Source organism: Metopolophium dirhodum, chromosome 4 (assembly GCF_019925205.1).
Source record: "Metopolophium dirhodum isolate CAU chromosome 4, ASM1992520v1, whole genome shotgun sequence".
Taxonomy (NCBI): Eukaryota; Metazoa; Arthropoda; class Insecta; order Hemiptera; family Aphididae; genus Metopolophium; species Metopolophium dirhodum.
Genome location: NC_083563.1, coordinates 4,469,040 through 4,495,191, shown reverse-complemented (window position 1 = coordinate 4,495,191; position 26,152 = coordinate 4,469,040). Strand labels below are relative to the sequence as shown.

The following is a 26,152-nucleotide window of genomic DNA, read 5'->3' as shown; positions in this document are numbered from 1 at the left end:
AATATAATTGAACCATGTCGTATAAATATATAATATAAACTGTTAACATTAATTTAACACTAGTTGGTACATACCTTAATTTTTGAATAGTGGAATTAATTGGTGGCAGGGTAAAAATGTCTTTGTAATAGCTTATTCTCCAAAGAATAAATTTGTAATTAATATTATATAAGTTACCAAAATATTTAAACAATTCTAGAACCGTCATGGTTTTATACAAACAAAATTCCTAGAAAAAAAATTGCATAAGTAATTTGTGTATTTTATCAATGGCGTAATTCTTCAATAGCGTAGGTAAAACAAAATTAAATAGGGTAGGTACATATAAAATCGTGTACCTATGTATCATAATTATTATCTTCTTTCTGCAGTAAACTATAGTCTATAATAAGTATTAAGTAGGTACTTATAATACTATAATAGGTACCTATATTTTAGTACCTGAGGCATATAACCAGTGTATTTAGTTAAGGTTTTACTGCTTTTTGTTCTTGGTTTACCACCAAGAACCCATATATGACCTTTGTCTATTTTATCTCCACCAACTAAACAAGAAAGCAGCATAGATTTACCGCTGTTTATTTCACCAAGTATAGCACATCTTTAAAAAAAACAATTAACAAAAAATTATTATAAATTAAATTAAATATAAACTAACGATTTGGAAGTTTAAACAGGAAAAAAATCAAATTGAGTTTATAAAATGTCAAATGAAACACAATGTGAGAAATATCAGAAAGTGCAAATTACATTTTACCACTATGTGCAGTTAAATTCACTCCGTCGAAAATATTTCGATCATTATGCGTTTTAAACACATTATTCAGTACTATAGAACATTTCGAAGGACTTTGAGATAAATATATTCTTGGTTTGAAACGACTTTCATATACCATTGTATAGTTTATTGTAGACCAGCTGAAATAAAATATTATACACTTCATATTATAGTTATTATGGGTATATCATAAATGATTATTACAAACGGGTTTTTTTATCCAAGCCCAACACGCAGATAATTGATGCGTAAAATTTAATAACGTGATGCAGCGGAATTATGGCAATTTAATACCATGACATAAGATTTATCAAATAATTAAACGAGAGTTAACTTTTAGAATTCAGATCACCATAGATTTTTTTAGATTATTTCTTATAATATATATTTATAAACTCTTGAAAGCTCAGAGTATCATAAACATGAAAATATGAAATAGTGTACATCAATAGGAATATAGAGTAGGTAGTTTACCGGCACATACATGGAAAATAAATCAATAGGACGTGTGGATAAAAAATATAACCAATTTAAATCACAAATTAAAAGATATAAATTATACCTCTATACCAGCTATGCCTAAGAAAAAATGTTTTTGTGAAACATTTCAGTGGGGAGGAAGTTGAACCTCCTATTGTAATAATTATTTTACAGGTTGTGAATTATAGGGTATTATTGACTAAATGGTAAAAAAATATTTAAGTTTATTTTGTCATAGTTTTATAGTCTATAACAAAATATATTATTTCATTGGAATATAAGAGCTATTTTAATACAATATAGATTTGCATACCTAGATTATTAATTAATATATCGATTATTATATCGATATCCGTAATGTTAAAAAATGTCTGTTGGTATTTATTAAACTATTTATAATTATTTACTAAAGAATTGTTTTTAAATCAATCGTTATAGACTTATTAATCAATTTATTTTATTGAGCTGAGGAAATTCCAGTGAATGTTATTTTCGAAATTGAGAGGCAATTTGAGTAACCTTTTGAGAAACAAATTTATGGGAGATAATTATTGTGTGCCCACGTAATGTAATATGTTAAAAACAAATACATACATATATACATGTTATTATTTATTATAATATTTACTCGAGTGCGTAACTAATTGCCTTAGTAATCAAAATCAAAGTTACTTTTTGAATAAAATAAAAAAAATATTCAGTTCATATAAAAAAAAAATATTTGATGTTTTTTAAAAGTTCTACATTTAGTTATATTTGAGGGAAATAATGAAATCTAATATTAATTATTGGTCTTATAAAACTCTTTAAATTGTGATTATTTTAGGGATATAGGTGTAATGGTTTGTTAGCAAAATAATATTGAACCTTCCATAATATTATGACTAAATTCAACGAGTTACCAGTAAGTTGCATAATCCAGAGAGCTTCTTACCTATTCCATTGTTTGACATTTACCTAAATATATATATACTGCAGGTGTTAATATACTAACAAGCCGTGTTTAAGATTAATTTATGAGCTATTTTAGTTAGTTCTAGATAATTTAGATATGTTATTAATCGTACATGAACAAATAAAACAATTTTGAAAATATTAAAATAGTATATAAGTTTTGATTGTTATTATAGTTTGAAATGTAAAAAACAATAGTAAATATGATTCGTATAATCATATGTGTAAGATATCATGTGAATGCAATTTTTAAGTACTTATCATAGTCAAGGTTGAGTACATTTTAAGAAGTATTATACGATTATACCTATTTGGCTATTTACATATTATGATAGGTTGGCCGTTATATAAAATATTTTGAATTGTTTAAGACAACTGTTGTTGTATAATAATAGTAATAAAGAATTTTTTGGTCAAAGAAAAATAATTTAGGATAAGTAGGTAGGTTACCTATGCGAAAATTTAAAAATATTACAATTTATTCTGATGAAATTTAATTTGTTATCTTAATATATTATATTATATTTCTTTTGTCCGTGTGTAAGTATTCAAACTCCTCCTAAACGGATGCACCGATTATAATGGAATTTTTTGTGTGTGTTTGAGTGGTTCCCGGGATGTTTTAGATTTACAATTGAACCAGGTATAGGTCCAACCCGGGGAGGGGCTCAAACAGGGATTTTGAGATTTACGATGGAAATCTCTGCTTATAAATAGTTGCTATTGGTTATAGGAGAAATAAATTAGTAGAAATTAGTGTTTATTTTTATTGGTGGACATTGAATACTAACTGACATTGTGCACTTCGTTGCCCTTAAAAAATGACAACCCTTTAAAAAATTGTGATTGTTCAAATCCTTTTAGATGTAACTCGCAGCAGTAAGGGCAATTCAGCCACCCTGGTAGGCAATCCGACTACGTCGGATCGCGGAAATTGTGCGACAACATATCAAGTAAATATGTATATCTAATATATAAAAATGTCGTGCCACAGTGTTTGTTATTGAACTCCTCCGAAACGGCTTGACCGAAACTAAATAATGTTCTAATTATAGGTTCTAATTATTATAGGTGTATATATCTCTAATTAAATGGATCATACTTGATAGAGAATATCGGAATAAACATTTACCAGACTTAATGGAATACTTTCGGTTACCAATTGTTTCCCATCAATTTTTTGAGTGTACTGTTGATAAAGAATCACTTTTGAAGTTAAATAACAATTGTAACTTTATGTCTAAATAATATTTTTACATTTGATTTTCTTATTTTTTCAAAATATATTATGTTGGTAGGTAGAAAATATTTTGATGAAGCTTATGCTGTTCATACAGTACTTGGTACTGAGTTAGAAGCACCAAATTTTACTTGTTGCAGTATGTTTTAATTATGAGCAAAAGAGCCAAATTCCATCATCTTCTTTTGTTTAACATAACCACAAATCAGTGGAAAACGATACCAATAATTATACCACTAAATAGTTGTGGTGAAACTTATTAACTCGATGATGGTTTGAGTTAAAAATATGACCGGATTTAATAAAATATTGAGAATTACTCTTAATACCATCAAGATCAAATATGCGACCATTATCGAGTAAATAAGTTTCACCGTAACTATTTAGTGGTATAATTATTGATATATAGTTTTCCACTGATTTGTGATTATGTTAAACAAAAGAAGAAAATGGTGTTTGTCTCTTTTTTTCGGCACATTTGTTCGACTCTTTCAGCCCGCTCATCTCGATCATAGTATTGCTCCCGTTGCAATTCGCGATTGAATGCATCATGAGTAGCTGAGAGAATGGTCAAACGACCAATGTTGGCCGCGTAGCGATGGCGTCACGCAAGTGGATGTACACGTCTGATTGTAACATCGACTGATTGAGACGCTCCATTAAATATTAATAATATTCAAATTGAAAAAAATAATAATAAATATATATTTTTCTAAACTCCTATAACCCATATCAACAATTGATAAACAAAAATGTATATCGTAAATCTCAAAGTTCCTGTTTGAGCACCTACCGGAGGTGATCAATTCCCTTTTTAAATTAGCCTATGACACCCACAAAGAATGTGGCTTTCTATTGGTGAAAACATTTTCGAAATCGGTTCAGTAGTTCCAGAGATTACCCTCAACAACGGTAACTAACAACGCCTCTTTATATAATAGTATAGATATTAGATTTATTAAGGAAAAAAAATATGTTATAGCGTATTTAATTTTATATCCGTATTGCCGCTTTGACATCATACCATATAGTGGCTACTTATAGTCAGTGCTTAAATTTAAAATAAATATTCAGATATTTAAACGTTATACAATTTCGATGTTTGTCGTTATTGTACTTTCAAACGTTACACAATTTTAATATTAACTATCGTTATTGTACTTTCAAACGTTACACAATTTTAATATTAATTATTGTTATTGTACTTTCAAACATCATACAATCTTAATGTTTATCGTTATTGTACTTTCAAACATTATTTGATTTTTTCCGTTCATCGTTTTTATATTTTTAAACGTTATTTGTTTTCTGTTTAACGTTTAATTTTTTTTTTTATAAATTATATTGTTATTTTTGATATAGATAGGTAATTAATCACACTTTGACGCAAGAACTATCAAATTAGTAGAATTTGTTGTCAAGGATAGGTTATTTTCAATCATCCTAGAATTTTTAGTAAGTAATAGCTTTAACTGGCAAGTTAGTGTTAGTGTAAGTGTCAAATATTGCTTAAATATTATGGCATGAATGAAAGACGAAATAATAGATTTTAATTTAAAAAGGTGGGCAAGTGGGTGTCGCTTTGCACCTCTGCTGTACAGTAGGTTATAAGTGGGTCACTGTAATGGATTATGTTAAATTTGAATTCAATGATATAATATCATTGTATAAGAAAAACGATTCTGAATGAAAACGGTCAGTCAGTAATCAGTATATGATATTACGAAGTAACCTATATGATGATATTATTGTGAATAAAGTAATATTTATACATAACATATTTACGTGGAACCTTGTTTTGAATTGTTTACTCTTAACTATAAAAATTCAACATTTTATAAATATTTAACTACAAAATAATTTATAAAATTCCAATTTGATAATTTCGTCAACATACATTCAAAATTTAAATGCTTATAAAAAAATGTGCCTATTTATTTTTAATATTTTTAAAATGCTATTGTAACAATAAATCAGGAGCCTTGTATTACATTTTTACGCTTTTTGGCCCAACAAATATAAATTTATTGATATTTATGGAAAAAAAAATTGAATTTTGGAATTGTCTGTCAACAGTTCAAAACAAATCAAAATATTTTCAACATTTTATGGTGTATAGAAAATGAGGATATAAATATTCAGTGAAATTTTCATGGAAATTTAATAGAAGGCTCCTAATATATTGTTTCAAATACAGATGAAAAATATTAAAAATACATATTCACAATTTTTTAATAACAATTTAAAGTTCAAAAATATTGACAAAATACGTAAAGTTCACGAAAATGTGCAAATTATTTTGAGTTAGAAATTTATAATAAATTTATATTGAAATCAACGATTTGAAAATGTAAAAAAAAATTCCTCATACATTTGTCTACCTTTATCAAAAAAAAAGTCTACAAGCAAATCAAATTAAATTTTTATGAGCATTTGAAGTTCATATTTTCACAACATTGGATATTCACTCGATTTCTGGAATGTAGCAATTTTGTTATTTTGTTGTAATTCAAAAACAAACAACTGTAGATACATGCAAATTTCACTGAAAGCTTATATTTTCATTTTCTATGCATCATAACATTTTGATTCTTTTTGAGCTGTTACGGACATTGTCATTTTTCAATTTTTTCAGTTTTTTTTCTATAATTGTCAATATCATTTTATTTATTGGGTCAAAAAGCATGAAAATTGATACAAGGCTCCTGATATAATATTATTACAATAGCAGTTGAAAAATATTAAAAATACATAGGCACAGTTTTTTTTATAAGCATTTAAATTCAAATATTGACAACATTTATGAAATTTAAAATTTAATAATTATTTTGTACCTAGTTAAAAATGTATAAAATGTTTAACTTTCATATCTAAGGATTGAAAATTTAAAACAAGGTTCCACGTAAATAAAAAATTCTTAGTTTTAAATTTATATAATTATCAGCTATATTAATGTTAATTGGTCATTGCTATCTGTACACGTGTTTGTAAAAATTGTATCTATCCCGTGTAATATATTAAATAAATAAATATAAATTACTTCATTTACAATAATATCAACAAAATATATACTTGGTAATATCATAGGCTGACTGACCGTCTTCGCTTTTAACCGTTTTCTTATACAATGATATTATATCATTGAATTCAAATTTAATACCATCCATTACATTGACCCACTTGTAACCCACTGTACAGCAGAGCGACACCCACTTACCCATCTTTTTTTAAATTTAAATTTCATTGATGACATTTTTAATTTTTATACATTCTAGCAATAAGTCATTTTTGGAGCGTTACTTTACAATCGTCTTTCCAAAAAAGCTTTTTCGTTCCTCGTTATTACGCTAAGAATCTTAAAAAAACGTCGGAAATAAAGAACATTTTTAATGCATACTTTCGAATATTAGCTATTACATAATATGTATCTATTTAACGTTTCATACGAGTGATTTTCAAATATTAATAAGCCACTGCTGCAGGTGCACAACAAATTTAATGAAATGATTATTTGCTGTTAACACATTAAAATATTAAATGCATATTAAACTTGTTTGCATTACCTGTACGTAAAACATACTTATATACTATGTATGTCTGTGTTTGTGTATGATTGAGGTATTTAGATACTAAAGTGGCGAATAAGTACAAAATATTATATACCTACCCACTAGTAACTTATAAAGATAGGTAGCATAGTTAAAGTAGGCATCGTTTACTTATACGAGTTATATACGTATACATTGAGTATATATTTTTTTAATAAGAATCTTGAAAAAAATATGGTACATTCAGACCTAAGAGTATAGTTTATTAAAATCAAGAATTCTAATCGTAGAACTTTTAATAAAAAATGCTACTTGAAACGTAATTTAAAATAAAAATGAAAACCATTAAATTACTTTTATGGAATAATTAAATAATATTAATGGTTGTTTTAAATCTGTGAGTATTGAATCATTATGATACTATAACGAATAACGATTATAAATAATACATGCATAATATTAATATTATAAGACTACACATTAATTATACTGTAATGTTGTTATGTTGTATGTTAAATACTAAATAGTAAATAGGTAGATTCTCTAATGCTATTATATTAATTGTGTATTAAATTTATTGAAGGGTGAAATAATAAGAAAATACAATAATCTTAAATAATACAATCGTATAACTATTGATTTATTAATGTAAAATATTCTAAGTTATTATATCTTAAATGCTAGAGAGGAACTATACACTTGTAATATTAGTAAATAATAGCTTATTACCTATTTGGCTATTTTAAATTTTAAAAGTTGTAAACGCTATTTTTATATAATATAGTACCTACTTACTTATGTTTGGCTTAAACTATTTTGAACTGTGCTTAATAATTCCCAGCCGACAGATTTCCTATCATATCAGAATGGTAAAAATTATATAAAATGCAAATTTGTTGAATATTGGAATGATCAAAATGTTTTATTTAGATATGGATCTTGTTCATTAAAATTGTTGTATTATCAATATATTTTAATTAGCCAACAGAAATAACTGTTTTTAACGCGTAGTACAGTAGTACCAAAGATATTATGTAGGTACCTACATAAGTATTTTATCAATGCAATATTAATGCAGAATTATTTAGTTCAATATCTCTTGGAAATAATTGTTTATAGTTATATTGGAATGTACTACTGTGAACAAGTTAAATTAACTTGAAAGTTGAATGCAATAATGGCCATTTTTTAGTAGATAAAATTAAAAAATTATTCTGGTATGAATCTTGGTGTACGGAAAAAATGAAAAAAGTCCCTCGCGAAAAATCAGCAAACTAGGTATCACGAAAAATGAAATGGATTTTTGTATATCAGCATAGGAATATATTTTGATATTTTGTTTTGACAATAAATTATACAAGGTGATCCATTTAAATATTTACAGTGATTATTTAGAAGTTTTAACTTGTTTGAAGTATTTTTTACAATTTTTTATCATTATATTTTTTTTATTTTTTGAATGACATATTTTTGATTTCACGTTCCGAAGCAGAATATTTTTTGGATAATATCAATACACAAATTCAGTTATAATTTATAAGTTATAAGTATTTAATGTTTTGATAGTAGCTAGTGTAGCACAGATCTACTCTGCAAAATGTTGCTCCACTCATGTGAACTTTAAATAACTGTTCATAACTATTATTAAATACTCGTTTGAAATTAAATTTTTAAATGCGTAATGCATCGGGGTATTCTGAAAAATATTTGGTTTCAAAATATGAAATTAAAAATATGTTTTAATTTTAAAAAAGTTTAAAAAAGTAAAAAATAATAAGGAAAAAAAATTGTAAAAAAAAATGTTTTACAATCATAACAAATTATTTGAAAATAAAAATTTGAAAACAAGTTAACCTTTTTTTGAAATAATGAATATAGGCACTATTATGAATCACCATGTAAAACTATAATTTAATGTAAACTGCACTGCATTTTAATATTTTTTTAAGGTATAAAAATAACTCGTAGATGCATAAAATGCATTGCACTAAAATTCATCAAAATATACTTAGCTCTATGAAATATTTTATGACAGTCAATTTTTAAACGCACCTCACTTTAAAATATATTCTATGAAATTATTAGTTTGTTCGAAAATAAACACAGAGCTTTAACATTTCTACGAATTTCATTTAATCGTATTGCAACATTATTTAATCTGTGCAATTTGTATTCCTTTATGTCGTAATAAATCAAAGCTACTCAATTAAAAAACCCTCCTACCAACTTCGGTCAATTTGTATAACCGGACATGTACAAACAGAATGACAGTTAAATAAACAGGACAAGTGTGACAATTGTTCAGTTGTGCAAAATAATATGTATCGTTGACCCAATGCGGTTTTGAAAAATATTTCAACTTCAGCTAAGTTTTAAGAACGGGTAAGTAGTATAATACAGTTGTCAGGAAATATTTCTTTAAAATAATTAAATTATCTTAATATAATTTAATGGATATTATCTTTATGGTAAATATTGTACAGATAAATTAAGATAAACATCTTGTTTTAGTTATGTATTAAATTTTATATGTATTATTATACATACATTTGTAGGTAGCTTAAATAAATATGAAAAAAAATCGCATTTGGTTATTTTAAACTTTATGTTATATTTTTGTCTTATAAATAATGTATAAAATATGTTTAAATTTATTTAATTTTCCAAAGCAATAAAAATATTTAAAAATAACGATTTATCCTTAACTACTTAATGAATGATTACTGGGCACACCATTTGCACACTTTACGCTCTTCAGTCGGTCGGGGTGACTTTGCTATAATTGTAAATATGGAAGTACGTGACTTTTTAGAGTAGGTCATAACAATTTTGGTAGGTAATATACTTTACCAAAAATGCGTTGGTATGTCACACAGCCACTGGATATTTAAATATATTATTCTTCTCCCGAGTGCAATTTTCTTGAATTCTATACCAAACAATTAAAAAAACTGTGGAAGTTACTAGTTAAGTTACATTTAAAATGGTTTACATTAATAAAATTATTGCAATAAATTTAAAAACTGCTATGAAATTAGAGGTAGTCATTTTTATTTTGAACAGTTTACTCAGAGGTTCATACAATATCTAATTTATTATTATTAACTTAGTAAATAAAATAAAAGTGACTAACTTTACCACAACAAATACTTCGAGGTTAATAGAACTGTACTACTGAAATACGTATACTTCATTTCCTTATTTATTTCACAGTTAAGGGGTTAGGAGAATATGATAATCAATAAATATTTTGAGATTCGTTATGTGATGTTCATTGTGTTTTAAGTCATCATGATCGTTGTTACAGCCATCTAATGATTTGGACGTCTGCGTTGTGGTTTATGATTGCTGTTTTGGCGTATTCAAAGTCTGTCAGTGGTTAGTATCTAATTACAATCATTAAAATATGTATACGAAATACTATTAATGTTTAGAATATTAAATAATTCACAGTTTTATTCTTGATATTTTATAACAAATTTATTAAAACAGTTTTATTATAAACTTGCGTATTAAAATGTATTTAAATAAATTAACACGAATCAAAACTCAAAAGTTTGCTTTGCATCTATACTTTTCTATACGTCGTAAGTAATTAGTTAGTCATGTATTTATTTTTAAGAGGAACAAAATATTCTTGTTATGATGATAGTATCTTTTTATTCAAGTCAATATTATTTTAATTTTCATTACTAACATTATTTTTAGATTTCTGACCTTTATTAGTATTTATTACCAACTTTGCTATTCTTCTTTACTTTAACTTTAGTTGTATTGGAACAATGCTGTAATTTGATTAGTACCAACTGAATCTGTATAGTAGATTTACAACTTTTTCTGAAATAGGATATATATATTTTCTCATATAAGTAAATAAAACTATAACAATGTGATATACCCTTTAAAAATATATATTTAATATTTTCCTAAACATTGGAAAGTACAACATTATGCTTAATTTATTTCTATATACATAATATTGTTAATATTATATACCTAATATATATATACACAAGTTATTTCATATATACCAATATATTTTTAATTTTTTTTTATTCAAAAGAAGAAAACATTTTGCAGTTCAGATAAAATCCCGGTTTTCAAAATTATAATTATAGAAGCACAATATTTGTTATTTTTTGAAAGTATTTTTCAAGCACTATTTAAAGTAAAATAAAAATTCAGGCTTTAATCCGACCGGAAAAAGTTCTAATCTTTAGATAATAGAAAAAATTTCCAAAATCCGACATATCAACGAGGCGTGAGAGTTTTTCTTGTGAAGTAATTTATATTGATATAATACTCCGTGTCAAGTTCCTTCCAACAATGGGTATCGGGCAGTAGAAAATGTTATAATTAATGCAGTAACTAAAGTATAAAATATCATTTTAAAACTGTATAGAATTTATTGTGGAAATATTCAATTTTGAATTAATATATTTCAGATTCATCTATATTTTAAGATAGTAAAATGTATTTTGTAAGTAATATTTTACATTCATAGTAAATAAATATAATGTAATTCAGTATTGCCTTACATTACGCTGTATATTATAAAATATATTATACTTACACATTAATTATAATGGTCATTTGGATATATAGTGATCTATATGATTAAACTAATAAAATAATTAATAAATAAGCCTTTTAAAAAACTAATACAAAATTATATAAAGATATAAAGTAAAATTAATAATAATATAGATTAAACTATTAAAGTTAGGTTTAAAATTTATGTTCTTAGAATCATTAGTCTTATTATTTTTTTTTATAAAATAAAACGTTCCAACTTCTTAGTTTATTTGATATCTAAATCTCAGAATATTATGCAAAGTTGTACATTTACATTGTTTAAAACACAGTAGACATAATAATAATAGTATTATAATTTATAATATAAGATATCTAAAGGTACAGTTGAATGTACAATTAGCCGGATTAAAATTAATTTCATTTCATTTCTCAACAATTATTTGTCAAATAATTTTACATTTTTAAATTTATTTTTGTAGTAGAAACCTAATCCGATTGTAAAAAATAAAATAGTCACATGTGGCTTGGTAGTAGGTGTGGCACGGTGGTTGCATTCAGTCACAAAACTTTTTTGAGTGCAAGCACCGGCCGCTGTCACTAGTTCCCGAATGGGTGACCACTCGAGTTTCAGTGATAATTGTGAAGGGTTGAAAAAAAAAAAATTAAAACCAGATTTCAACAAAATCGATTCTTTGTTTTGGTGTAACTAAAAAAAATTACTGTATACCTTCATGAAATACTCACTCATTGTTTAGATTAGAATTTTCCATACACCTTACAATTTTAAAAATATTTAGACTCTTTTAGGTATAAGAAAATTTTGAATTAATTTTTTTTTAATTATATAAACTTGAAAATTGAATAGAAAGTTCCTCATAATTTTTTGTTAGTAGAAATTAAAAAAAAATTGAGGGTAAATCCACACGAATTTTTGGGATAAATTATAAGGGCGCTTGTAAATTGAGCCCATATTAAGCAGGTAGTAAAAAAATACTATAGTAAATTGCGCCTGGGATTTTTTGGTTTCTAAAATAGGTATAGTAAATTGTGGCCGGGATTTTTCGGGGTCTAAAATGGGTATAGTAAATTTTCCCATAGTATCTAAGTGACCTTGAACTCATCGTCACCTATTACGAGTATTTTAAAAATACTGTTGTTCATTTATTGGTGGATAAGCCGACCGTTTATCGCTATAATCGTTATGATATTAGCGATATCAATGACTTTACGCCGTATATGTTTTCGCCCAAAATCAACCTTTTGGTTTTTGCCCAAATGACCTTTTTTACCCAAACACAAAAAATAGTGATTTGGTTTTCGCCCAAAGAAATATTATTCATAGTAAACAAAAAAACATTTTGGTTACCACTGTATTTTTTTTTATTGAAAATGTGTATAATATGTATACCTACATAATATTTAATAAACATAAGTACCTATATAAGTTTAAAACATAATAATAAAAATCAAATTATTCATTGAAATTATGGCAGATATAGATTAGTGTAAAACATATACTAATCAATGTAAATAAAAAAAATGTGCACTGTTAATTTTAACATAAATGTCGACTTAAACTTGGAGAATAATATTCAACCATGGTATGATATTATATAAATAATTTTGTATTGACATTTTATTAAAGTGTGAGTATTTCACTCATGATTCGCATGTGTTTATAGTTAACCTAAGACTTGAAGAGTTACATGTCCAAAGCTTAGAAGGAAAAGTACTGTCTTCTGAAATATAATGTTCCGTATATTATATCCGTACATTTAGTGCAATTATCGATTATAACTTATCTTTATCGGTGAGATTATGGTGTACCTATATTTAATTTAGAATATAGAGTTTCTTCCACTTTTAACTGAAATGCATTTTGTTGTTGTTTTTTGACAGTGGTAACCAAAATGTTTTTTCGTTTTCTTTGGGCGAAAACTAAATCACTCCTTTTTGTGTTTGGGTAAAAAAGGTCATTTGGGCAAAAACCGATCCACCCTATACAACGACTTTACGTATAGGTAATATTTTAGTAAGCCGTTTGCATGCAATAGTGAAACATGGATATTATACATACTGGATTTAGCCAGAAAGAAAATGATGTTATAATCTACCAAACTTATAAATTTTCAAAATTAAAACGTGAGTTGTCCTCGGGTGAAACAAAGTAGCGATGTAGTGTAAAAACGTGTATTGAGTCGCTAAATGACTGTCATAAAAATAATATTTCTATTGGGCGCAATTTACGTTTGCCCAACTATAAATCTATACTTACGGGACGGCCTTTTTTTAAAAGAGTGTTTCTACATCCTTTTTTCAAGTGTTGGTAAAAATTTGTGGACATTTTTTTTTATGTATCTATTTTTTTATAAGTGTCTCAAGTTAGAATTTTGACAATTTTTTTTCAATTTGGGTAAATGTATTGTAGGTGCTGTAAAAGTACGATAAATTGTTAATATTTTCATTTCCACATGAGCAATTAAAAAAATTAAAGAATAGGTAGCTACATAAAGCTATATAAATATGTATATAATGTATTTATAAATTATACACACTAATATAATGTACCTAATAAATTGGTAACACTAATTTTGAGTCAGCAAATTGATAGGTTTAAAATAGATATATCAATGATTAGTATACTGGAGTATAATATTATATTATGTATATTGTATACTCTCCAATACATCACTAGTACACCTGTATAATAGTATATAGCTTGATATTATATATTACTTTTATAATATTGAATTATAATTTTAGAAATTGATTCGGATGACTGGCCATATGTTATTAAAGATCACGTGGGTATTAAACTTCAGTCACCCGTGGATATAAATACAAAATACGCAAACAGGCGATATTTGCCATTTTTACGTTATTTTGGTTATTGGGCATTTAACAGGGCAATAGTGGAAATTACTAATACTGGACATACAGGTATAAGAATTTAAATACTTATTGCACTTGCACTGATATATTATAATAATATTTCGTCTAATAGTTGCTGTTAAACTTGCCAATAATTCCGATGACGTGCCATTTATCACCGGGGGGCCATTATTCGATTGTAGGTATGAGTTCGAACAGATGCATTTCCATTGGGGAAAAAATGATATGGGGAGTGAACACAAAGTCAACGGACACAAGTAAGTATGAAAAAGTAATAAAAATGTAAAAGTTGACAATTTTTTAAAATGTTCTGTATAAAATAAAAATAATCTAGGGGTGTTGCTTTTAAACATTTATTTTATATTTTAAAAGGTTAAATATCAATGATGATCACGGTCTATATCATATGAATTCATTTAGGTGTCTTTTAATATTAATATTTTTTAAAGACTATCCTTACGAGTCAATACATTTTAAAACAAAAATATTTTGTTCTAAAACTGATGTAGGCACAGTAACGTAAATCGTAATATTATACAAAAACATAACGATTTTTTTTATGGTGATAAATAATAGGTAGTTGTTACATCATACTTGTTCGTCAGTTGGATATACAATAAGGTGATTCATTTAAGTGGCTATTATAAATATTAACTTTAGTTAAATAGGCATTTAAAGTATTTATGAGCGGAGTATAGCGGACCACCATTTTTCTGGGTACCCCTGTGCGACGCTGTGTCCCACCATTCCACTCAATCTAAACTTAATACATAAATACTTATAATGTTATAACTTAGAATATTAATAAGTTATAACTATAACTTAATTAACTTTACTATAACTTGAATTTAACTAAATTCGAAGAGTGATTTAGGTACATGTATCAGAATACTGAGGAAAATATTCTGCTCCAGAATATTAAATTAACAATGTATGTTTTAAATCAAAAACCTAAATCATTTTTAAAGTAATATATAAAAATATATAAATGTTTAAAAAAGGTTGTTTTTCAACAACATAAAGTTATGTAAAAGAATATTCTCGGATAAGTTATATAACTTGTCGAAATAATGAGAATATACATTTAACTCAACAACTCTACATATATTGTCTTTTAAATTGAATTATTGATTTTCTTCAAATATATTCTGATAGTTACAAAAAACTTAAGCTTTTTCCACCTGGGAATAATATTCAATGTAGTTTTTACTTTTTAGTGTTATAATAATCCAAAATAATCACAAAAAATATTGTGTTCAATTCAATTCAATCCAATTACTCCTTAACTAATTACTTTCCTACATTAGAAAAATATTAAATCTTACAAGCCAAGTTATTCAGTATTTTGTTGATATGGATACTCAATAAATTAACCATTATAATTTAAGGGTATGTAGGGCATAGTTTGAACAAATTCTAATCATACCTTATATGATTTTTCCAATAACATTATAGATTTAAATATATTGAATTAAGCTATGTATCCGTGTAAAAGAAAATGTTAATAGATTGTTTTTTTGCGTTAGATATGCTATGGAAGTTCATATTGTACATTATAAAAAAGAGTACGGAAGTTTCAAAAACGCCCAAAGTTACAGTGATGGCGTTTGTGTCGTCGGATTTTTTGGAGAAGTAATTAATTTTAAATAAATATTTCATTGATCAGGAAGATCCTAAAGATATGTTAATTCCATAGGCGTGTGTTGACATTTTCGTGGGGAGAGGGGGGATGTCTATATTATTTTTAGGCCCTCTCTTAACAAGACATGTAGGTACATATTAATTACTAGAACCTAGTTATATAATATAATATATTCTCTTGGATCTTGTATCTATTTCTAAGATAATTGAAATTTTTATTTATTATTTGTACTTTTGTAGTCAGTCAACAACATCTATAATACCTGTTATAATCATAATAAGTTATTCCACGCAAATTTAAAATATTTTACGTTTTATTATTTTTTATATTACAAAACATTATTTATTTTTTACCACATATTTTAGAAAAAAATACATTCTATTCTAGTAACATCAGTTGGAATACAGGCCCCCTATGCTCTGGGACTTATACATTTTATGACCCCAACTACAAAATATCGGGGGTGCCCTGACATACCTATGGTTAGTTATAGTTTTAAAATTGTAGCATACCTATAAATATATAATATTATTGGGTTAGTTTATAACACATTTACTTTAGATTTTGAGCGAAGCGGTGAATGTAATGATGAATGTTTTTTTTTTGGCTGTTATTATTATCTTTTGGGACGGTAAAAATGCTTTGATTTTTTTCAACAGCGTCTTATCTGATAGGAAAAAAACCTAGTTGGTACTTTGGGTGTGTGGGGGGGGGGGGGGTGGAAGGTAAAAAGTTAAAAATTCTCAATGGTTTTCAAAAACACAGGAAAAACAAAAATAATAAAGGAAAACAAGAATTTTTACGCTAAATCGAGTTTGGTTATTGGTGTAAAACAAATGACTGTATATACATGCAATTTTGACTGAATATTTATATTAGCATTTTATATACATCATAACATTGTCACATAATATTTTAACTTGTTTTGAGCTGTTTACAGATATTTTCAGTTTTCAATTATTTTAGTTTTTTTTTTAATAAATGTTAATAAAATTGTATTCGTTGGGTCAAAAAGCTTGACAATTTAATAGGCTCCTATTATATTGTTACAATGGCAGTTGAAAAATATCAATAATATATATTCACCATTTTTCTATAAGCATTTAATACGTATATAATATGTAAAAATCACGAAAATTTGCAAATTATTTTGAATTAGAAATTCATATTTTTATTTTAAATCTGAGATTTGAAAGTTTGATACAAGATTACTCATAAGTTTGTCTACCTTTATCAAAATAAAAATGTCTACCAAAAAGTCAAATTAAATTTTCAGAGGAGCGTTACCCACTTACCCGCTTTTTATCTTTACTTTAAATAATACCTATACAACTCTAGAAAGTTCAATACTAAATTTTTAGTTTTTTTTTTATATACATATATATAGATATCATCAAAAGACAATCGAGATATGGATAATTTTATTGCAGATTTAAAATATATAGTCAAACAAAAATCGACGATAGTTAGAAATTTTAAAGAAGAGTTCTCTTGGATAAAGAAAACAGCTTTAAAACAACATTACTACACTTACCATGGATCTCTAACAACGAAACCGTTTACAGAATGTGTAATCTGGATCATTTTTACCAAACCCATTCGTATATCTAGGGGGCAGGTAAGATTGATATAATTATTTTAATAAATCAATAATAATATTACTTTTTTGAATATTTATTCAATTTTAATAGTTAATGAAATTCAGAGAGTTGCATTCAAGTCATAACGGAGTTTTAATAAACGAAAACGATAGACCTCTTCAACCATTTAATAATAGAACAATTGTTTATGGATATTAAAATTGTAAAACGTTATTTAATTTAACATCCTCATTCATCATTATAAGTACTAGCTACTTGGTACCTAGTTATTACTTAGTATTGTCAATAATATTTCTATCAAAGTTATTGTTAAAGTACATTATTGGAGTTTTGGATTATGAATTATGAGATATTATCAAAATTGAAATAAATTATTGTTCGTGTGTATTGATATGTTTTGTTATGTTGATTGGGACATTATAATAACTCTTAAGTCTTAATATTTTAAGTTTCATATATTGAATAATAATTAATTAACTAAGTGATGCAATATTTAATAAAGTGAAAATTGTATAGTATTAATATACGGCGAGATATATTAAGTTAAGAAGACGTCTTACGTGTATGTATTGTCTCTGTCTTACAAACGTACAAAATAGAAATTTTATTAGAGTTAATTGAATAATATTAAACGTAAAGGTAAGGACATTATCTGATTTTTTATACTAGATTTTTACGGTATTTTTGTTTTTAAACGAGTTATGAGTAAGTTATAAGTTATAAGTACCTCTGTACCTGCGTAAAATACTACAGTTCAAAATGTTAATCTAACCTTACCAAAACCATCTTTACTGGAGAAAAGAAGAACTGTTGATCATCAAAGCCAGCAGCAGTGTCGGTCATTTGTCGAACTCCTTTGCGTTCCCCGTAATTACGGTGACCCGGCGATCGACGACTAAACGTTCTCGGTGAATGTTCAAGTCTTCTCCGAGAATACAACACCGGTTACTGCGGTAACCTGACACCTTGTCCGAGGCCAGGACACCTTTGATTCCGAAGTCTTAGGAAACTGTGGAGAGAAACATGTACTAGGCGCCAATGAGACTAAATCGGCAATTTGCCGAGCAATTAAAAAAAAATAAATTACGACCGGTACCCAAAAATAGCTCTTTTCGGGGTTATCAGTTTATCACCGACCTAACCAGCTCGATGCCCTGGCGTGCCATTTAACGGTGATATTGAATTGAGTCCATGCTACTTTTATGTGTTTGAATTGAGTCCAGGGTATTATCTTAATATCTTTGAATTGAGTCCGTATAGATAAAATGTCATAACTACTTGTTGACCATGTGATGACGAAAAAATTGATAGTTTTACAGATTACATTTTAAATAACTACGTTGACAATGATGTTGCACAGTTTCCCCCCAAAGTTTGGAGTGATTTTTCAGCAACCACTAATCGGACCACTAACAGTTGTGAAAGTTTTCATGCAAAATTAAATGCCTTTTTTCATTCGGGACATCCAAATATTTTTATTCTTGTGGACACTCTTCTGGGAATACAGTCCGATACATATATAAAACTAAGAAGCAAAGCAAAAAGACCATGTAAAAAAACATTAGAAAAAGAAAATTTTTTACGAGAGCAGACAAACAAATACATAAATATGCAAATTGGCAGATTTGACTTTTTAAAATCTGTATCATTTAAATTTTTACCAGCAACTATTTAATTATAAACATTATTACATTACACATAAATATTATTATTTTTAATTGACTCATTATACCTACTTATTATTATTTATTATATGATTAAAAAAAACAGTGTACCTATGCAATCATACATAATAATTATTATTTTTAATATTTTTTAATTAATTAACTCTATACTTATTATTATTATGATTAAAAAATACAATCACACACATTTTTTGGGAGACTACTCAGCCAACCTCAACGTGGTGTCTCCTGGGTAACGCTAATAGGCTGAAGGGACTCAACTCGAACAACCTAAAAATATTGGTCGGACTCAACTCCGATAACCCAAAAGTATTTGCGGGACTCAATTCAATATTTGGGACTCAATTCAATGTTATCCCCATTTAAACCCTAGATAACGCCCTTATTTGATAGGACAGTTCTGTGTAGTCCAGCACTTACCATATGGCATATTGTATGATAGGACACCAATTCCACAATTAACAAGTAGGTAACCACTAACCACTATCGGGCCGGTGGCCTAGGGGGACCACTGACCAGGTCGATCTTCCCTCAAACATCTTTATATATTAGAACATTAATAAAGTTAGGTGATTACCATTAAAACAAGATTCGAGTATTTATTCAACGAAGTGACTCACCGATGGCCGTTTCAATGTTATAAAATATTTCATTATTCTTCAAAAAATAATAAATAGATACAACTGAATAAAATATTACATGAATATATTTTTTTTTAAAAGTACTTCACTGGTAAAATTGTGAAATATAGTTAGTAAAATAAAATCGAAGAATATTTACACATATTAAAAACATGTGTAAAATTCATTTTTTATGTTAATATAATTTATATAGTTATCAATTATGATTATCCATCGACCAATACAACCATGACGCTTAACTCAAATATTTGGCCATTTAGTATATTTTACAGCTAATAAATTAATTTAGCATATGTACATTAGTTATTTATTACGAAAAATAACAAAGTAGGTAGTTCACTGTAGTTGTTTGAATAATTGTTCTATATTTAAGTTATAAACAATTATTGCCAACCTGCAAGTATTTCATTTACATTCATATTATAATGAAAACCATTTTATAATCTGCACTTTTTAGATTTCGTTGAAATTTAATTTTTAGACTTTTACCGGTCCCCGTAGCAGTGTAGCTTATTATAGTAGGTATAAGGTACTGCTGGAAAAATGTTTAAAGTATTATTATTATTATTTGTATCGACTTTAATTCCTTATGGATCAAGTAAATTATAAATAATAACAACAAAAATATTACATTTTTATCATGTCTGATATTTAATATCAAAAAATCAGGTATAGAAGAATCTGGCGATGAACCTGAGAAATGGCCATATGTCGAACAAACATTTGAAGCTGGTGAAGTGCAATCACCTATTAACATACTTCCGCTTAATGCTTATAACGCAAGTTTATCAAGTTTGTTATACTTTCGATATTGGCGTGAAGATAGCGTTGAAATTAAAATAGGACAAAACGGACGCGCACGTAAATCAGTTTATTTTTTTTTACAAAAATCATGAGTAAAAATAAGCTTAAAACTTATGAAATTATTTTTAAATTTTATTTGACATAAACAATCCATACAAATTAGCACAATAAGTTTATATGATGAGAATAGGATATGAAATGATTACTTATTTTTTCAGTTCATATTCATAGTATGACGTATGATGATATAAATCATATTAGTGCACACATTACTGGTGGACCATTATTCGAAAAAAAATATACATTTTCTCACATCCATATATATTGGGGTGCCGAAGGAGAAGAAGGAAGTGAACACCAAATCAATTCCCAGGGGTAAATTGTATTTCATAATCTTTTTATACTACCTAATTCGTTAAAAGCGAGTTACCATTATTGTAACTATTTAATTTTAATTTCGAGATAAATATTTTATAAGAGATATAGTAATGAACCACATTCGATTAATCAATAGCGTGTAAACTGTAGAATAGCAACACTTTAAGCCAGGGGTGACTCCAGAGACATGGTTGGGGTTAACTTTCAATATTATAATATGATTTTTTTTTGTAATTTTGTTTTTATTTGTATACAATCCTTTAGAAATACGGCTTGGGAAGGGGCCGCAGTCCTTAGGGCCCCCATGGAGACCCATACTTGACAAACTATTTATAATTTTTTTAAGAAAATTATTACGACTGTACAGTTAAATCAAAATTTTATCGGTATAGTTGGTTACATGAGTAATGAGTATATTCAACATTAATTGTCTCTGTTGGAACTTTTTTTGTACAAAGGTGAAATGTATATTGTTAATATTATTGCATAGAAAATATTTTTAATAAATAGGTACATTTTTTGCTATAGTTTAGTTATAAACTTATAATTTATTAATCTTGTAATGATATATTTTTAGAAAGTTGCATACAAAATTGATTAATTGAATGGTTTGGCGAAATTTGGAATAATTAGTTCATTATTGATTAATTTGATGTTAATACAACCTGACTAAATATTTTAGTATCGAAAACTGCCTACAAATAATACGAATGACGGACATTTCCCCCCTGTTTTTTTTGTTTTTTTATTTTCAATTATTTACCTTTGAGTATAAAATTATTATTTTTAACACATATTTTTTAGTCTTTTTTCATATTTATTTATTTTTATTTTTTTGTAAAAACTACCCGTTTGAATATTAACCACTATAACCACAAAACCACTACTAAACTGCTTTGAACAGTTTTGATATATAATATTGACTCAATGCTCATGACGATGTAAGATTGTATAAGAATGTTATCCTAATAGCCTTAGTAATTGACTGGGTTTTGGACACAATTTTAGATTTCAATGTTAGCCATTTAATTCAATATTAGTACATTACTATTTTACTTATTTATTTAAAATTATATTTTTACTTTAATTGTTTAAAATATTATTTATTATTTTTTTATTGAAATTAAGATTAATTTTTTTAGTTAACGTACAGTTTTTACAAAAATAAAAAAAGTAAATATAAACAAAAGCTAAACAATGTGTCTTAAAAATAATAATTTTATATTCGAAGGTAAATAATTAAAAATAGAAAAACAAAAAAACGGGGGGTCCGCATCCAAAAATGTATCGGGGGAAATGTCCTACAACGCCGAATACAGCCGGGGGGAAATGTCCGGATACCAAATAGTACAGTGTTCATTAATTTAATATTTCATTCAATTTGAATTTTAATAAAACTTATCACTATATCATTAATTTTTAGTTATCCAATAGAAGTTCAAATGATACATTTTAAAAATGAATATCTACATTACGGAAATGCTATATTATTTACTGATGGTATTTGCATTATTTCATATTTTGGAAAAGTAAGTAAAAAAAGTCACTCTGCTATACCTACAGTAGATTACAAGTGGGTGACTGTAATGGATGGTGTTCAATTTGAATTCAATAATATAATATCATCGTTTACGAAAGACGATTCTGAGTGGAGACGGTTTGTCAGCCTAGGATTTATTATATTACATTTATATATTGTTACTATTAATAGGATAGTTGAATTATTATTGTTTGTTATTATCATATTTGTGTATGATAATAAACTTTAGAAGTTTCAAGTAGTAAGTACCCACGAATAATATTTTTTAAATATAACATAAATCTAAAATCGTTGTTCTTTGTTTAAGTACTAAGTTCGTCCAAATTTGAACATAAAATAACTATAAAAAATTCTGTTTTTATATTTTTTGGTTACTGAATAACCTATTTACGTGGAACTTAAGTTGAACATTTTATACATTTTGTCAAAAATCAAACTTTAAATGCTTATAAAAAAAATCATGCCTATATATTTTAAATATTTTTCAACTGATATTGTAACAATATATCAGGAGCCTTGTAATAAATTTTCACGCGTTTTGACCCAATACATTTTATTGACATTTATAGAAAAAAAAACTAAAAAATTGAAACATGAAAATGTTTGTAAACAGCTCAAAACGAGTCAAAATATTTTGAAAATTTTATCAAGATCAGGAATTGATAAAATAAACATAAGGTGTAAATTTCAAGTATCTTCTTTTTTTTTTCTTGTGGCATCTACGACGTTATTGGGACTTCTTACGAAATTACTTCGACAACGCGCCAACGTTTATTAATTAATTAATAACATACAATTAATATATACAGAACTCTCAGAAAGCCGGAGACTATACTTTCCGTAGCGATCGCTATTGTATATGAGTAGGCTCCGGGCGTTTTAGTTTCTATTTTTGTTGGTAAAAGCTTTTGCTGGGGGCATAGGCAGAAATCCATTAAAATATCAGGGGGGCTAACATTATTAACATTAATGTGAACGGGGGGCTTCGATCCTACAAAACTAAAAAAGGATGGGACTTGACAAAGTTTTTTTTTGGGAAGGGCTTATCCCCCTCAAGCCCCCAAATTTTCGCCAATGGCTGGGGGCCCATTTTGAATAAGAATTTTATTTTAGAATGTAATATAATAATTATAAATGCTTACATTTAGAATTGTATTAATATTTATAGTTATCAGATCAAGATAATCCAAAAATGAATAATTTTATTAAAGCTGTGCAATCAGTTCAATTTCCCGATTATAGTTTTATTGCAACATTTGACGTTCACTTTCATTGGTTGATGGAAGTAGCTAAAGATTATTGCTACTATTCATATCCGGGTTCGATAACTGTATATCCACATACTCAATGTGTCACGTGGATTATATATGAAAATACTTTCGATATTAGCCAAGGACAAGTAAGTTAATAGGATACATTGTATATAGATTTATTAGTATAACAGTGGTGTGTCTACTGGGGGTCATATGGGGGTCCGGAGACCGAATTTTATACACAATATAACATATATATAATAATATGAAATTAATATGTGTATACAGTACCTATACTGAAGGTCTATTAAAAATTGTTTATCCCCCTTGAAAAAATCCTAGATACGCTACTGATTAGTAGGTATATTATTGTATATAACAGTTGTTATAACTAATTTTGTTTAATATTTTATATAGTTGGCAGTTTTTCGAACTTTAAGGGGAACCAAAGGTAATTTTTTAACAAGTGTAAGCCGTAGAGCATTACAAGAATTTAATGGTCGGCCACTTTGTTATGTCTAATTAAAATATTATTAACTCTACGTAAGTTATTTAAAATTTAATTATATAGTGCCTTATGTACCATTGCAAAGGTATATTATATTATGATCGAGATGAAGTAATTAAATCAATTCAATATTTTATTACTTCTATAGTAAATTAGGCATTAGCTTACCTGTATAATATATATAATATGTACCTATATTGTATCTACCTATGTTTATGATTATATAAAATATGCGTATAGATAAGAAATTGCTGTATTATTTGACGCTATTTATGGTATATTAATAAATTATATTATTTATTTTAAACAAAAACAATAATTTTTGTACCTACTTTTAAGGTTCTGAACGAACCCATAATGTTTACATAACTAACTAATAACTCATAAGAGTTTTTTTTTTAATTAACCTTCCTGTGAACTTTTTTCTTTGTTTTTTTGATAGAAATAGTGATATGAAGTTTTATGAACTATATTAAAATATCGATGTTTGAGTTCAGATATGGATTTTAAGATGTCATTTTTTGATTTTCTCAGCAGTTTTCCCTTTTTCGTCCCATATGTGTGTAGGTACAAATATCAACCGTAAATAATTATTACTGAAGATGCAATGTCTGAATGTATGAACACTATGATGAGCTCTTATTATTATTATTATTAATGATAATATTATATTGGACATTACCTACTGATTAGTCATTAGTCATTACTCAATATGGTTTTGCATTCCAAATGAACATTATAATTTTTCACGGAAATTATTTTGCAAGAATTCATATTCAATGGTGTTATCAAAATATTAAACACGGACATTAAACTATTATAAGTAGAGTAAAATTAAATCAATGAATATAATATGGACTACAAAATGTACGTAATCGATTGTTCTAATAGTAGCATGCTAATATGGTATACTCTTATATCATTGTGTTTATACTACCTACCTAATATAAATACATATCCACAGTTATATATGTATCTATGTTAGTAAAGAACACCTAATTATCGTGTTTTCGATTACGGAATAGATAAGTATGGATATCAATGTACCAGCTGAAAAAAAAGATAGGTACCTACTCTAATGTGTTTTTAATTGTAATATATGATAGTAAACCGGCAGTTAATTAATACTGAGTAAACAATAGCCTATTATCCAAATGCATAGCTGTACTTTTTATGTAGGCGTTTAAATCGGAAAAATGTTGTTGTAATTATAATTTGCGAACACGAATTTACACAGTTGTGGTGTTCCGCGAGTAAAACAACGAGTGAAAACATCAAACTAACAATGTAATTAAATTTTTTTTTTGTCATTACCCACGGTTTATAGCTATATAGGTACTACATATTATATATAGGTAATCGCATATAGTGCAGTAGTTCACCAACGGATGTTCCGGTTTGGACAACCGAAAGACACATAATTTGAATTCTAGTATTTAAACACTTTTTCTTTTGTATTCTAAGTAAACTTTTAAAACATTTCAGTTCAAATATGTATTTTAAATGAACGAGTGTAAGATCCCATAATCCCATACAAGATAATTCAGGTAAAAGACAATTATACGTCTATACGCATATGCATTGACGCGTAACATGTATATACTTATATATTGTATAGCGTTTTTTATCCTACAACTAGACAGTCGCATACCCACGCATTTTTTGGGTCCAA

At 26.8% G+C, this 26,152-nt stretch overlaps 3 protein-coding genes across 3 annotated transcripts in view; 2 read left to right on the top strand and 1 right to left on the bottom strand.

Moving 5' to 3' along the window:
- The window catches only part of LOC132942590 (ABC transporter G family member 23-like), a 35,414-nt gene that overhangs the window by 4,998 nt on the left and 4,264 nt on the right, over positions 1–26,152 (bottom strand). The window contains exons 3-5 of the mRNA XM_061011144.1: positions 751–918; positions 442–601; positions 75–229 (exon numbers count right to left, since the gene is read on the bottom strand). Coding sequence (XP_060867127.1) covers positions 75–229; positions 442–601; positions 751–918 — 483 coding nt within the window. The remainder of the gene's footprint in view (positions 1–74; positions 230–441; positions 602–750; positions 919–26,152) is intronic.
- Positions 9,263–18,064, top strand: LOC132942592 (carbonic anhydrase 7-like). Its single transcript, XM_061011146.1, has 7 exons — positions 9,263–9,382; positions 10,308–10,378; positions 14,300–14,476; positions 14,541–14,685; positions 15,955–16,060; positions 17,458–17,688; positions 17,762–18,064. Exons 2-7 carry the CDS (start codon positions 10,315–10,317, stop codon positions 17,867–17,869), a joined length of 831 nt encoding a protein of 276 aa, XP_060867129.1. The 5' UTR covers positions 9,263–9,382; positions 10,308–10,314; the 3' UTR covers positions 17,870–18,064.
- On the top strand, positions 20,423–24,709 carry LOC132942591 (carbonic anhydrase 7-like). Its single transcript, XM_061011145.1, has 6 exons — positions 20,423–20,595; positions 20,667–20,858; positions 21,020–21,176; positions 22,603–22,708; positions 23,888–24,118; positions 24,390–24,709. The coding sequence occupies exons 1-6, from the start codon at positions 20,541–20,543 to the stop codon at positions 24,492–24,494; spliced, it is 846 nt and encodes a 281-aa protein (XP_060867128.1). The 5' UTR covers positions 20,423–20,540; the 3' UTR covers positions 24,495–24,709.